Source organism: Callithrix jacchus, chromosome 4 (assembly GCF_049354715.1).
Source record: "Callithrix jacchus isolate 240 chromosome 4, calJac240_pri, whole genome shotgun sequence".
Taxonomy (NCBI): domain Eukaryota; kingdom Metazoa; phylum Chordata; class Mammalia; order Primates; family Cebidae; genus Callithrix; species Callithrix jacchus.
This window is the reverse complement of record NC_133505.1, coordinates 107803750-107819995: the sequence shown is the minus strand read 5'-3', so window position 1 is coordinate 107819995 and position 16246 is coordinate 107803750. Positions and strand designations below refer to the sequence as shown.

Below are 16246 nucleotides of genomic sequence, written 5' to 3'. Positions count from 1 at the left end.
AATGTAAATATTACCCGACTGCTAAGCTATTTCCTTAATTATAGTGATAGTTTGGTCTGTAGATAATTGATTTAATGAGAAAACATCAGGCATTTAAAAAAACAACATGATATATACTTACCTGGTCTGATAAGGTAGCCACTAGCCACATTTGGCTATTACTGAGCAAATATGACTGAAATGTGACTACTCTGAATTCATATGCACGATGTCAAATACATACCATCTTTCAAAGACTTAGGAAAAAAGAATATAAAATGTCTCAGTCATAATTTTTAAATTTATTACTTATTTTAAAAATAATATTTTGACATAGTAGCTTAAATAAAACTAATAATATTGATTTTTACCTGTTGGGGTATATGTTTTGTACACAGTATAAGAAAACTTAAAATTATGTATTTCTTGCCATTAGATTTTCAATGTAAGCATTGGTATAAATAACTAAAGTTGTTTAGCATAAACAACAAAGTTATACAAGAATATATTTTTCTTTTATAGTTTATGGATTAGTGCAGTTTCTAGGTTTAAACTGCGACTTGAAAAATGACAAATGTGATTATTGATTAGTCTTTGGCCTTAAAGAATGAGTAAGCTCAGGGGAGAATTTTGTTTGATGTAAGTCATTTGCATAACATCTGATATCAGAAATCATCATGTTGAAGAGTGTTCATACTTGGTAGGTGAGGTCAGAAGGATAACTATGAGATTAATGTCTTCTTTTCAGTCTCTCATTTCCCATGTAGGGCACTAATTAACTTTATAGAAATTCCTATGTTGTAGTATCCTATTGATAGTTGTAATGCCCTTTAAGATACTTGGATGGAAGCATAAATTTTTCATATAAAATTGATTTAGAAAATGGTTAATAGAATTATTTGCATTGTAGTTCTGATATTATGCTTTTAATGTCAAACAATTAACTAAAGTTTGGACCCAGAAGTTAATATGTATACAATTCTATTTAGAAACACACAAACTGATCTTTAAGTGGTATTCATACCGTCATAAATCCATCCAGCAAACCTGAATCGGGTTTCGGAGGTGCCTGCAATCGTTCCATCGACCACTTTTCAATGATGGAGGAGACTTGGGTATTTTCTGTATTTAATATTCTGAACCCTGTCATATTAACACCACTGTATCTGTAGGGCTCAACATCAAGAGCAAAGAGGTCCTGAAAGACAAATGTTATTGTGTTATTATCGACAAAGTATCTTCACTGCATGTATTATTGAAATAGTCACTTATTCTTGCCTTCCTTAGGTCACTTAACATCATTGTGTCAAGTGACGTTAAACATCACAAATCACTAAGATTCAAAGAGACTGTCCTCATGCTTTGGCATTGCAGAGATATATCCTCTGTATGTAAAAATCCATGTATATATTTTATTCTAAAAACACCAGTGAAACAACGGGCTATTCCATAACTTACATCTAAGACTTGCAATAGCTTTCTTCTCTGTTAAGAATAGTTTGCCCGTATTTTATGTATTCACCCTTTTTTTATGTATCCATAGTTTACTTTAATTTTTTCTTTGCCCTGCTTTGCTTCCTTGCCTGGTTATTGTTACTTTTAAAATTTTGTTTTGTCAGTGTTTGTTCCTTTGTTTGATTGTTGTTTTAGAAATTAGGTCACAAAATATGGCTTCTACGTAATGAAACTACATGAAAGGTGTGGAAAAAATGTTAAGAAGAGTAGTGGTTTGGGTTGTAGAAACAATGCAGTTCTTCTATCTCACGTCTCATAAGTTCCTAATAAACACTTTCTTTCTGTTGTCCTTTCTAGTCTGCAAATAGTGAATGTTCTTGCTCTGCCCTTTAGCTTTCCCAGGAGACGTGAGGCCAAAGGTATCATGGGAATGGATGCCACCATGAACACATGCAGCATGTGAGAGTTTTGCCCTCTTTCTAGTTGGCATAGCTAATTCTCAGATATTATGGACAATATTGAGAATCAAGGCAAGATTAATGCTATTGGTTCTATGAACAGCTTGCCTCAGACTTATATACCTACACAGGCGAGATAATAGAAATGCAATTTAGTGGAAAGCAGCTGGCACTGGCCTGAGTTGTGGTCTATGCTATGAAAAACATAAGGAATCTTTAGGTTTTGTTTTTATGTTTACAATCTAGCCAAGAAGATAGGATATATTCAAGGAGTAAATAAATCATGCATGGCAATGTATGCTAAGTGGTAAAAGAGTAGAAATCATAAGTCCAAAAGAAGTCAGAAGCAAAGCCGGTCACTTTCAATTTTCATGATCAAGAAAAACTTCACAGAGCAGATGGGATCTTAGCTGTTATGGGGTTCAGAACATGCCACCCCCAAATACAGTACTTGGCTATAGGAAATTGAGAAGACACAGAAGCAGAAAGATCACTCTATATGAACTTGTCCCACCTTTTTCCCCTGAAGTGGGCCATAAAAGAATTCTCTGACCTACCTCCAGAGAAGGGAGCTTTATAAGACTCTCGTTCCAGAGGGATCCTGCCCTATACCTGGAGGTCAAGAAGAACCTGAACATTAGATCATAACCTCCCTTTGTTCAATCTTTTTCCTATGTAATGATCTACTCTTTTTCAAACCAAAGCATAAAAATAACCAGATTTTCCAATTTCTTTGAGTCTTCATTTCTGATGGCTTCTGTGTCACATAAAATTTATATTAAAATTTTACACGTTTCTCTTGTTAACCTACCTTTTGTTATAGAGATCTCAGGCCTGAACCTCATGATGCATGAGGAAAAGAAATCTTTGCTCCCCTATAGCTGCCATTAATAATGACTAGGCTATTGATTGGCATAAAGAGAATTCAAAGTGTAAGTGGAGACACAAAAATTAGAAGACATAAAACCTAATAAGGAGACTGATCTACATCAGTTCAGTTATAAAAGAGAATTCAAAAAGGAGAATAGCGGCAAAAGGAAATGGGAAATTTTGGTTAGGATCAAAGTATAAAGGCCTTTAAATATAGGCTTGTGAGTTCTATGTATCTTAATTTAGTTGTTTCATTTGTTTTCCTATTGAGAGATAGTTTTGATTTCCTCAAAATCTTATGCTTATGCTGGAGCTGAGTTGTAACAGCATTGAAATATAATTTGCTGATAAGGGGATGCTCTCACTCCCTCTCCACCTGCCCACCGCTAAGTTTCTTACAAGCTGCAAAAAGTTGTCTGCTAGGAAATAATGTACAGATATAGCAGAGCCTTTTGTATTTATAAGTAAAATACATCTTACTGCATGAATAATCTCCTTTGGAGGTGAGAGTTGTCATAGGAAGTTATTGAAATCAATTACATATCAGTAATTTGATCTGGTAGCTTCAAGTCTCCTAGAAGCAAGGAGACTAACTAGAAGAATTTCAAGTTAACAGAGAGAACATTGGTTAGACTGGTTGTTATGGGAATGGAGAAGATAGATGCTAGAGACATTACTAAGGAAAAATCAGTAAAATTTTGATGGTGATATAGGAGTGAACAAAAGCAGCAGGAACTTTTAAGATAATCAGAAGGTGGTCAATTCAGAAGACATTAAAGTTTAAATATTTTGAAATTGTCTAATGCCACAACAATTAAAATTGTTCTGCAGTATACAGTAATTCATGAATATTACATGGAACATTTAGACCTCATTTGAACAAAGGTGGTAACTGAAGCTCGAAATACAAACCAGTTCTGAAGAAAATAAATCAGATTTTCAAAAAGTGGATAGAGCTGAGATAACATAAGAATTAGTGCTTTTTTTTTCTTCATTGAGATGGAGTCTAGCTCTTTCACCAAGGCTGGAGAGCCATGGAATGATCTCGGCTCACTGCAACCTCCACCTCCCAGGTTCAAGCAATTGTCCCGTCTCAGCTTCCCCAGCAACAGAGACTACAAGCTCATCCACCATGCCTCGCTAATTTTTGTATTTTTAGTAGAGATAGGGTTTCCCCAAATTGGTCAGGCTGGTCTTGAACTCCTGACCTCAGGTGGTCCACCTGCCTCAGCCTCCCAAAGTGCTGGGATTAAAGGCATGAGTCGCCACTCCTGGCTGAATTTGTGCTTTTCTAAAGCATTGATTTCTCAGCAAACTAATTTTAAGATCCATTATGTTCTGAAAGTTCTCTAAAGCAACATAAAAATAAGACATGAAATATTTTGAATTGATATCTAAAATGACATTATTTCAAAATCATCAGCTTCTATTAAGAGTTATTTTCTCTGATAATTTTGGGAGGTGTTATCAAATTAAAATATAACTACAAAGGAATAAGTCATAATACTTCTTACTAAACAACCTATTTTTCATCTGAAAAAGTCCTAATAATAAAATCTAGAATATTATGTTTAAATATCATACTTACCAGAGTGGTAAAGATATAATGATAGTATTCTGTCATCATTCCCATAGCTAATGCCTAAGAAATAAAAAAAAGTAAAATAAAAAAATTACTGAAGGTACATATTATAGGAAAGACAGTATGTCAGTAATACAAGTGAGAACAAAATATAGTAGGAGGTGATAAAGAATCAATCTACAATATTCATATTACATACAATTAGGTTAAACTAAATCTTTTCCCAGTAGTTAAAGATTAGTGGTTTCTGAAGGAATTTCTGAAGCAATTCTCTAGATAGAAAAGCTATTAGTTGGATGTTTGCAATTGTAAAGCTATGGCTTAACACATTAAAGAAGGTATTAAATTTGACAAAAACCTGAAATTAGTACATCTTAATTTGTTACATTCGTAATGTCTTCACTACATATACCCTAATGAGGAACACCATTTTATTTTAATGAACAATATTACTGAATTAGGGGAAAACTGCTGTAAAACACAATGCCAACAAGCATTTGTTGTGGCACTTTAGACAAATTTCCATAGCATTAATGAAGGAAATGTAAATCACCACTCTTATTTAAAAAGTACATATAATTAAAGAAATGTGTTTGTGGTTATTAATAAATCACAAATTATAATGTTTCATTTCACTCTTCTATAGTCCTCATCAGTTTTAGACTGTCAATTTTAAAACAAGGAATTTTGGGTTAGAACTTTCAGTGATACAAATGTCCATGTCATTTTCTCTCTGAAAATAAGAGAATGGTTTTGAAACAACTGCTTATCAATGAACAGCAGTTGGCAAGGATAATTAAAAAACAACATATTTTTAGTTGAATGAAGACTTCTTAGTAGGAAACTATTCTCAGTTTCATCTAATAGTCTTTCACAAGCCACTAAGTTCAAAAACTCAGTTAGGAAGTAGCTGCCTCAGCTACATTCTGTCTGTGGAAATTAATGGGCATTAAAAATAGAAAGAAGGAGAAAGATCTAGTATGTGATAACCCAACAGGTTGGCTATAGTCAATAATAATTTAATTGTATATTTTAAAATAACTAAAAGAGTGTAAATGGATTGTTTGTAACATAAAGGATAAATGCTGGCTGGGTGCAGTGTCTCAAAGCTATAATCCCTGGACTTCAGGAAACCAAGGCAGGAGGACTAGTTGAGCCCAAGATCAGCCTCAGTAACATAACTAGACCACATCTCTACAAAAAAAATTGAAATAAATTAGCCAGACATGGTGGCACGTGCCTTTAGTCCCAGCTACTCAAGAGGCTGAAATTGAGAGGGTCATGTGAGCTCCTGAAGTTGAGGCTGCAGGGACAGAGCAACACCTCATCTCAGAACAAAGAAATAAACAAAAACAGGGATAAATGCTTGAGGTGGTGGATATCCCATTTACCCTGATGTGATTATTGCACGTTGCGTGCCTGTATCAAAATATCCCATATACCTAATAAATATGTACACTTACTATGTACCAACAACAATTTAAAATTTGAAAAAAAAATAAGAAAAGCATTATGCTCATAAGTTGGCATTAACCAGTTAGGTAGAATCAAATTTGCAGTTCTTCAACATGAGCTCTTTAAGAAGAAATAGATATTTATGAAAAAGTTTGGAATGTATAAAATATATTTTAAAAGGGAGAAACATTGGTTAACAAAAGGTGGCATCAAAGAATTGAGCACAGGAAATTGAGGTATCAAATTACCAAATAATATTTCTTGAATGGGTAATAATTATATAAACCAATAATATTCTGACTAAATTTTCATCTCAAGTAGAATAAGACAGAATTTCCCTTATTAAGTACACATTTACAAGATTATCTTTGTAGAAGGCATTCATTGTTCCTGATGGACATGTTCAGATGGCACCCTATCTCCAGTACCATTCAGTGACAGCTCAGAATTATCTTTGGCATTTTTTTTTTTTTACTTTATCAACTCTGTAGGTATAGAAATAGAGATAAAGGTAATTGAAAGAAATAATGATTCAGAAGTATAACTAAAAATAATACTTATATAATGCTTAAAATGTGTCAGATACTATTCTAAGCTCATTACATATTTAAGCTTCATAAAAACCCTAGAAGTCAGCTCTACTATTATGTTCATTTTACAGGTGAGAAAACTAGGACATGAAAAGAATGAATAAACTGTCCAACAAAGTGAGATAGTGAGTAAACATGGACTCCAGGTCTTTAATGTGGAGTTTGGAATCTACGTCATTTTCTAAAATGGCATATTTCATATTCCCACAGATTTGGAACAACTTTTGACTCCATGTATTCTAAAATTTTTGCCTGTTTCTTCCTTGATAATCTGAAAACATGGACATCTCAGGCAAGTACATCAAATTCTGCTTTGGTGTAGGGGGAGGAGTTGAGGAGATGATTGGGAAAAGAGAATTAGTTCTGACATATATATTTCCAATGGCTACAGGTTTTTTCTTCATCACCCTGAGAATAAATCTATAAGGGTGTTTGCAGTCTGACTCTGGCTTTCATTTATCTTCTCTCAGTTTTTGATTTTGAAAACAAGGATCAGTTATATACCATGATATATGATGTAGAAAAAGCTAGAGGTAGAAATAGTAGCAATTTTTAAGTACCTACACTGTAACCTTACTCAAAAAAAAAGTGCACAACTGGAATATTCTCTTAAAAGATTAGTTAATAATTTCCAGTAGGATTTAAAAAAAAAAGAACTTGCTCTGGACCTGCTTTTAATTATTGCATGTCTTACAGCTACTTTTGAATGAATTGTACACATACTTCAAACACATCAGAGGAAATAAAATCAGTATATTTTTATGCATAAATAATAATTGTCTCAATATAAAAGTAGTTGTGATATCATCTCTCCTAAAAGAAATACCACAGATTAATTTTTCTAAAATCAAAATATTATTAGAGATCCCAAAATTAAGCTGGTGTCCTGTTAACAATGTGATATGACAAATTAACACACATAGTTATCTAGGCAGGTAATTTGCAACCAGTTTATTTTTCAGGTAAGATCCAGAAATTATATTGCTCAAGGTCAACAATAATAAGGGGTCTATAAGCATTTCTTCATTTTTAATTTTATTTTACTTCTTTCTGCTGTAGGATTTTATTAGCATTTTCTTTTATATTTTTTTCCAGGCTAAAAGTTTTTATTTCACACTCTCTGATCTAAACTTTGAAGTTCTTGATTACTATTTTTTCCCTGTGATAGAATATCCTTGTGAGGTTTTACTTCAGAGCATCTTGGCTCTGCCCTAGGGTATTTTCTTTGATAAATCTGGATGGCAGTAGAATCATCTGCTATGGAGGCATGCATGCCAATTAGTGTACTCAACTTGCCTCAGAGGAAATTTAGTCAACCCTAAGCTCCACTCACTTTTAAAGCTTTCTAGCAGGAAAACTTCAAATTCACTGTTGTTCAGTATTTAGTAAAAGCTCAATCAGTTTAAATAAGTAAGTTAAATAAATTACACAAACACACACACAAGAATAAACTAATTAAGGCCATTTCTTTTTATGGAGAGTCCAAATATTCATTCTTGAATGAAGCCAGAATAGCTCATCTATTTTTGCTCAATTCCTATACCATGTCTTGGGAGTTTCAACATCAGTGAATGTTCAGAAATCTTAGAAAATTTTCATAAATCACAAAATAGGTCCCTACTGAATTTCCTAGAAGCTATTTGCTTTCCTCTTGGTTTCTAGAGTAACAGGAAAATTCATATGTGAGAGAAAGTTAAAAGTAATACCACCACATTTGTGGTCTTCCAGTTTAGGACCTCAGAGGATGCATTCTGTATAATACTGTCATTCAGGGTTCATCTTAACTTTCACATTCTCATTTTACCCATTTTTAAATTTTTTATCTATTGACTATTAAAATTACATTTTTCTCTTATATGTATTAAACATTCTATTATTTCTGTTTTTGTTTTACAAACAAATCATGTTTGCAAAGAACATATAAGAAAACAAGTAATAAATATATCTAGTAGAAGGCAGCATGCAAATTCTATTTTTAAAGGTGATGTGCTTCTTACCTTCCAGATAGCAAAATAGTCAGAGTTAGTTCTTTAGAGAAAAGACAACTGATCATTTACATACTTATTTGAAGCCTAGGGAAAGCAGACCAAAGCTATGTCACTGAAATAGCACAGTGCTAACTCACTCTAGGAGTAAAGGAAAGGTCTCCTTTCCAAGCCTGTGTATTCTAAAAATGATCAAGAATTGTTTGGAAATTATGTAAAAATAAATCAGTTTTAACTCTATATTTCAGTTTTAGTGCATTATTTTATTTGTTGCAAAAAAAACAAAAAATCCTCATATGCTTTATTATCCTAAGATAAAACTATAGCAATTTTTCAAATCTAATTAAATATTTTACTGTTAAAATCAACATTTATATTGAAATACTGGACAAACATCTGCTCAATAAATTGACCATGCTATAACAGGGATTTACTATTGGCATTTATATTCAATAGGATATAACTTGACATCTGAATCTGCATAACTCTCCAGTAGAAATATTTTATCCTATACATGAAAGGGTTCTAAACAGCTGACTAGTTCCAAGCTACCAAGGTGTGAGCTCAATGTGCATAATGGAGTTTAAGAAACAAAATCTAAAAAGTTGTGTTCAAATCTATGCTCCACTACACAGTAAGTGTATGGCCTTGTTCTGGCTATTTAACTACCAATTTCAGTTTCTTCATCTATAAGATATGGACTGATAATAATTTCTGTTTTCCAGTTTGTTGTTAGGTCTGACATAATACTAAGAGATTTCATAGCTACAAATTGTTTTGTTTGATAGATTTTTTTTTCTTTTTTTCTTTTTTTGGCAGGCAATGCTTTATTCTGGAATGAATACTTGTTAACATCACTAGGTTGGATATCAATCCCTCTATGATCTGACATGGTCAAGTTACTTCCTCATTTTGGGACTCAGTTTTTTTTTGCCATAAAGTAGATAGTCTCTACTTCTTTTGGTTGTAATGATGATAAAATAAGATCAAATATGTAAAGTCTCTTAAATTGATACCAGGTAAATGGTAAATCTATTACATCTTTTTCCTGTTGGTTGATTGCAATGAGTGAGCTGCTCAGTGATTGACTCTTAGTTCCTTCCCTCATTTCAGAACAGAAATAACTATCTCATTAATCAGCTATCTCATTAACCAACAGAATTGCAGTCATTTGAAAATAACTTCAAAACCTCCAACATGTTTTGAAAATCATCAATATTTACATTACTTTTCTTTGAAGACAATTAAAAGCAATTGTCAGACTTTCTATCATAAAATTACATTAATGTTGTTATAATTGATTGAATAACAATAACATTTTTATTTAAAAGATTATATTTTAAGTGCAAGTTTATAAAGAAAGAAAGAATTTAAGTAATTTAAAGGTTACCTGTTTTAAAATGCCTGCTGCCATTTCATGGCTACAATCAAAGATTACATGAAACTCCTTGCCTCTTTTCATTTCTTTTAGTAAGGGTTTTGCATCCTTTGTATCAGCAGGTAGCTGACGAATTTTGAGTCGAAGATTGTATCTTGATGGAGCTTTGATGAGCTCTTGCAAACGAATGAGACCTTTAATTAAAATGGGAAAAAAAGAATATTAGAGATAAAAAATAGAGTAGGCCAAAGAATCAGAACACACTCAATACAATGCATGATTTTCTTCTTTTAATTTTAATTTTTGTGGGTACATAGTAGGTATGTATATTATAAATAACACGAGATAGTTTGATAGGGCCAAGAATGCATATTTTTTGACCATTATATGTATTTAATGGTGCAACTGTTGAAATTTCTATTTCAACAGAATTTCATATCCTCTGTTGTTTTTGTTAAAATAAACATTTCTCAAATTCTTTAAGGCATTTTTCAAGTTATGAAAGAAACACATGAGTAAAAGTTAATATAAATAACTTAAATGTATAAAAAGACATAGAGTAAAATAGTCTCCCAGTCCTACTCCCCTGCAGGTTATCACTATTTATACCCCAGTCCTACTCCCCTGCAGGTTATCACTATTTATACCCAAGTCCTACTCCCCTGCAGGTTATCACTATTTATACCTCAGTCCTACTCCCCTGCAGGTTATCACTATTAATGGCTTGAAATACTGTTCTTCCATAACACTTTCTGTGCATTTATACATGTACACACATAGCTTTGTTTGGAATTGTATTTTACACCAATAGTTGTTTTGTGATAATGCCTTAGAGGGCATTGTAAGTCAGTTATTATTATTCTTGTTCACCTTTAATGAACACTCTGTTTTATCATGTACCTAATTTATGTAACTATTCCCTATTATTAGAAAGTCTGGTTACTTTTTTTCATCTTAAGTAACAAGTAATGCTCTGGTGAATAACCTGAAAGCATAAGTTGGTATATATGTAACAGTGAAATAATTTCTTTAATAAAATAGATTTTAAATAGCCTGAACCATAATTAAGAAATGAAGCTAACATTTTTTGTACTGTTTTCTAGTTAATAACATTAAATTCAAAAGTAAATATACCTGCACACATTTATGAAGTAAGCATTCTCATAGAGAAATAGCTGCTAATTAAGGTAAAAATATATCACATTAATAGATATATTTCCAATAAATCCTATAACTGTGATGAATTTTAAAATAAGAAACAAATTATTGAATGTATTCATTTATACAATCTTTAAGTAATGAAACACATTTAAGAGCTGACACAAAAGAGCCACTATGTTAAACAGTCTGAAAAGAAAAAATGGTCATCCAATTATATTGTAGCTTGAATCAAATTAACCAAGTTTCTTTTTGCCTTTGACTCTTAAAATATCATGTCTATATTATTATCTATGTCTATTTTCCCCGAAAAACTACCTTCGATACAGAATGAGAAACAATGATAAAGCAAAATATTTGTAAATAATCCAGTGTGTGTGTGTGTTTGTGTGTGTGCACATGTTGTCTGTCTGTATGTATACATACCTGTTACTAGGTTTATTTGGAAACAGAAATAAATATAATTCTATAGTACTAAAAATCTATTGTGTATCAAAATAACATAAAATCTTGAAAAAAATCTAATTCTGGGAATTTTTAATTCAATTTAAATAAATATTTTTACATATGTAATGTCATATGCATATTTGTAACATAGTTAATATTAATAAAATTAACAACTTAGTAAGTTTTTACTATTTTTATCCTCAAATAAGATGCATGTTTTAAAAATATGTGAATTCATCAATCGAGTGAAATGACAACCTACAGAATGGGTAAAATATTTGCAAACTATAGATCTGAAAAGGAGTTAATATCCAGAATATATAAGAAACTCAAACAACTCCATATCCAAAAACAAATACCTGATTAAAATATGAGCAAAAGGCTTTAACAGGTATTTCCTAAAAGAAGACATACAAATGGCCAACAGTTTTGCAGAAAATGCTCAACATCACTAATCATCAGGGAAATAGAATTAAAATCACAATGAGATATTATCTAACTCCAACTAAAATGGCTATTCTCAAAATGACAAAAAATAACAATGTTGGTGAAGATGTGGAGAAAAAGTAACCCTCACACACTGCTGATTGGAATGTAAATTAGCACAGCCATTATAAAAATGGCATGGAGGTTTCTAACAAAATTAAAAATAGAACTACTATATGATAAAGCAACCCCACTACTGGGTATCTATCCATTAGAAATAAAAATCAGTATGTCAAAGAGATATATGCACTCCCGTGTTTATTGTGGTAGTATTCACAATAGCCAACATATAAAATCAACCTAAATGGTATCTAACAATGAATAAATGGATAAAGAAATGTGGCATACACTCATACACACACACACACACACACTCACACACACACACACTCCAATGCTGTTCAGCCACAAAAAATGAAATCTTATTTGTAACAATATAGATGAAACTGAAGTCATTATATTAAGTGAATAAGCCAGACACAGAAACACAAATACCACATGTTCTCACTCCAATTTGGAATCTAAAAATCTGATCTTAAAGAAGTAGCAAATAGAACTATGGTTACCAGAGACTCAGGAGGGTAGAGCGAAGAGAGGGACAGAGAGAGGATGGTCAGCAGGTATAAAGTTACAATGAGAAAGGAAGAATAATAAATGCTTGTGTCCTATTGCTTAGAAGAATTACTGTAGTCAACAATAGGGTTTTATTTACCTCAAAATAGCTGGAAAAGAAGATTTTGTCTGTTCTCACCACAAATAAATGATAAATGTTCTAGGTAATGGATATTACTATATGTATATAGTAATACATAATTACTATATAAATATAAAATTATTCTAATTTTATTAGTATGTATATACATGTATCAAAACATTACATTATACCCCATAAACATTGAAATTATGTATCAATTAACAATAAAAAAAGTAAAGTTACAAATATACTTAGTATATTTTGTCTTAAAAATGCATGGTCCCATAAAATTGCTTCACTATAAGTTATTTTAGAATTTTGCCATGTAAAATTCTACATAAACAGCTTCAACATATAACAGCTACAAAAATTGCATGGTAAAATAGTACTATCAGATTTTGTTTTGCAAATTTAAATATTTACTAATGATAGTTAAATACTACATTAAAAAACTGATATTAAATGTATCCATTAAACATACTACAATAAGTTCTAGAGAATTAACATGTGTTTAGTGAGCACAGATGTTAACATTGAGTTGTACAAAAACAAAAATAGATATTTGAACTTGTAACACCTGCTAGAGCTTAACACTGGGCTGACATCCTTCCAAACACATATGTACAAAAAACTATACGTTGAGAAAACTATATAAGATCATTGTTGCTCCAGGGAAGGGTAGTTTCAGTAGGGTTGTAGGTAGTTTTCAGTAGGTTGCGGGTAGGTTGTTGTGCCATCAGTGGGAGGGAGGTGAAATACAAACCTCCACTCAAAATCATCTTCATATATGTCCACGATACAGTTTTAGCATCCATCTTAGCCATAGCTAATACACTTGTAGGAAAGAATCAGTCCCTCTCTAATCGATCATCAGTAAGAGATCCATGAGACACCTTAATTTCCATGTCTTCTAAATGAAAGTTTTATCCAGATCAGCAGCTCTTGAAGTGGCTCCAAAGACACTGTACCCTTCAGGCCCAGCTATTTTTTAATCATACTACTAAGTAGTTCCTTTTCTTTAACTTTCATTCTCTCACACATGTGCAGTGGAGTGTTCCAGACATTACAGGATATGTGATGTTATAACAAATTGAATGAGGAAGCATATATGAAAATCTAGCTGCTTCTCATTAACTTAAATATTAAAAAGACTTATACATATCTGAAATAATGTTACCCTTCTCACTATTTTTTTTTATTTGGGAACATCTAGATACTTATCATAAAAATATAATATTTATGTGAACAGGTAATTAGTTTATTGTTATTAAATAACAATAAATTGAATGTTCTACTTTTTATGCTAATGTGGTATATCAAGAAATATAGCAGGTATTTTAAATGCTTTTAGAGATTTTCAATAACTATTAAGGATATAAAGTGGTACTAAAACTAAAATGTCTAAGAGTTGCTAATTTGGATTACCCCTAAAATGTTTCTATTTTAAATTTCTTTCATTCTCCAAAACTATTTCCATAAATGCAGAATAATCAAATAGCAACCCTAGCTAAATAAAGAAAATAAAACTGCTTTTGTCCTATTTATCTCACAAGATTTTGTGAGTCAAATGTAAATTTGGGGGATTTAGTCTATTATAGCTGGGATATTGGGTTTGAATCTCAGTTCAAAACTTTACAATCTGTGTGACTTTGTGCAAGGCATGATATTACTCTTAGTTTTGATGTATTTTTCTCTATAAGAATGTAGAATCATCTATGGTTTAACATGTAAAACACTGAAAAATAAACTGGCACATATTAGACCTTCAATAAATGGCAGTTTGTCCTTATCATTTTATTGGCTAACATGGGAAAACAGTATATTAAAAATGTCCTAGTGATTATATCTATTTTTGGGTGATAATTTGACACTGATTTAGACAGAAAACCTAACATCAGAATTTAAAAATATATTTTAAGAAATTAACTCATTACCAAAGTAAAGGAGCTATATAGTTACATATTAGGTCATCACTTTTGAAATGAAAAATCTCAACTGAACTTAAAATAGAAATTTTCTGAAAATAATATCCACAAACAGTTTTTGTGGAGTTCATCCTAAGGATAAATACTGTCAAGTATTTTCAAGTCTCTTAAGAGCTCATGTGGATAGTCCATTGAGCCATCAGGTACAATAAATGTTTACTTACTCTCTTCACACTTATACATCTCTACTGGCATTAATGTAACAGATTTCAGTTTGCCAGCTTCCCTTGGGAATAATACTGAAGAGTGAAAAAAAATAATAAAAACCTCACTACTAGTAAGACCTGCCATCTCCTACTTGAAAATTTGAGTGAAATGTTGTCTTCATTCATTCATTCCACATATATATTTTCTACATCTACTATGTGCAAGATGCTGATTCTAGATAAATATAATGACTAGAATAATAGTATTTATTCAGTCTTCAACTGCATGAGATACAGTTTGACTCTGGCATTTTTTAATACAAAAGTAATTTCTATAATACTTTTCAAATTCAATGTTTTAAATAAAAATTATTCACTATTTCAAACAGACAGAAACAGTCTAGAAAACTGTTTAAATACAGAAATAGAATCATGGTTTTTAAATTATCACTTTCCTTCAACTCCTGCACCAGGAGTTGCTTAGAATCTTCTCTTAGCTTCTAAGTCTCCCTTGTTCTGTCCCATGGTATTTCTAATATACCATATTTACTTTCATTCTTGATCCTTTGCTTTCGTTTAGATACAAGTCTCTGAATTCTATTATTGAGCACACTCTGGGAGAATGGAAGATGGTTGACAAAATGAAAGATGCATTGAAGACATCCTAAGAATAGATGTTTACCCACCCAGTTTATGTGAAATATTTGAAGGCATTCCTGTAATATAACTTGTGTGGATGAAGTTTCTTATGCAAAGAAGTATGGACTTAAGTAGCAGCAATTTTTTTTAATTACATGATTGGTTGCATATTTATTTCTGTGGGTCTCTATCCATGTTTTCACTCGCCCATGTCTTCTTTTTCCAACTCATCATGTTCTAAAAATGCCAATTTCAGAAAAGATTGCCCTAATCAGACAAAAGCAAATATGCATACTTTGTAAAATGAGAGGTTTTCTTTTCTTTTTTTAGGAAAAAATAAGTCTCTCAAAATAATTGAGACTGTTTACATGTCTTGCTGTCCTACAGTCCTTTGGTCAAAATGAAGAAATTAATGGACACATTGATTTAATGAAAAATAAAGGCAAAATTAATTTTGTGGAAAATGTGGCTAATAATTTGCAAACAAACATTTTCAGAATTATTCTTTACTAACAAATTTGGTGCCTAGTTAAATTGTTAAACTATTTAATGACAGAGGAGAATCTTTAAAACAGCCTTTTAATTAAAATGTCCCCTTCTTCCCTAATGTAATTAATCGATGTAGTGATAGTAAAAAAAATAACAATAATAATCTGCACAGATGGGCTCCACAAAATCTAACAACAAAAAAAGGCACCACATTGCAATTATCCCTATATTCTGGTAGATGAGTAACATTCTATTACCTCTAATTCCTCCCTTAAGAGTACAGTACTGTTTTTTTTTTTTAAGCTTTTTCTACTTTCACTTATTTCAGTCGTAGCTGAAATCAAGGTTTGTCTTTATCTTACAGGAACAGAGGTCTGAGCTGCTGTTTTCAGAGATTGCCATCAATTTAGCTTTTAAGGAGAATCCAGAAGGAGCCATTTGTGCACACTG

General features: G+C 31.7%; 1 protein-coding gene across 8 annotated transcripts in view; it reads right to left on the bottom strand.

Annotated features, from left to right (window-relative positions):
• Window positions 1–16246, bottom strand: part of GRIK2 (glutamate ionotropic receptor kainate type subunit 2) — a 724338-nt gene that overhangs the window by 425820 nt on the left and 282272 nt on the right. For all 8 annotated transcript variants that reach the window (XR_013534449.1, XM_035296392.3, XM_054254300.2 and 5 more), the window contains 3 exons: window positions 9765–9946; window positions 4351–4404; window positions 1004–1177 (listed from right to left, as the gene is read on the bottom strand). Coding sequence is in view for 7 of the 8 variants with exons in the window: in XM_035296392.3 (XP_035152283.1) it covers window positions 1004–1177; window positions 4351–4404; window positions 9765–9946 (410 nt within the window). In the remaining variant the exon portion in view is untranslated. The remainder of the gene's footprint in view (window positions 1–1003; window positions 1178–4350; window positions 4405–9764; window positions 9947–16246) is intronic.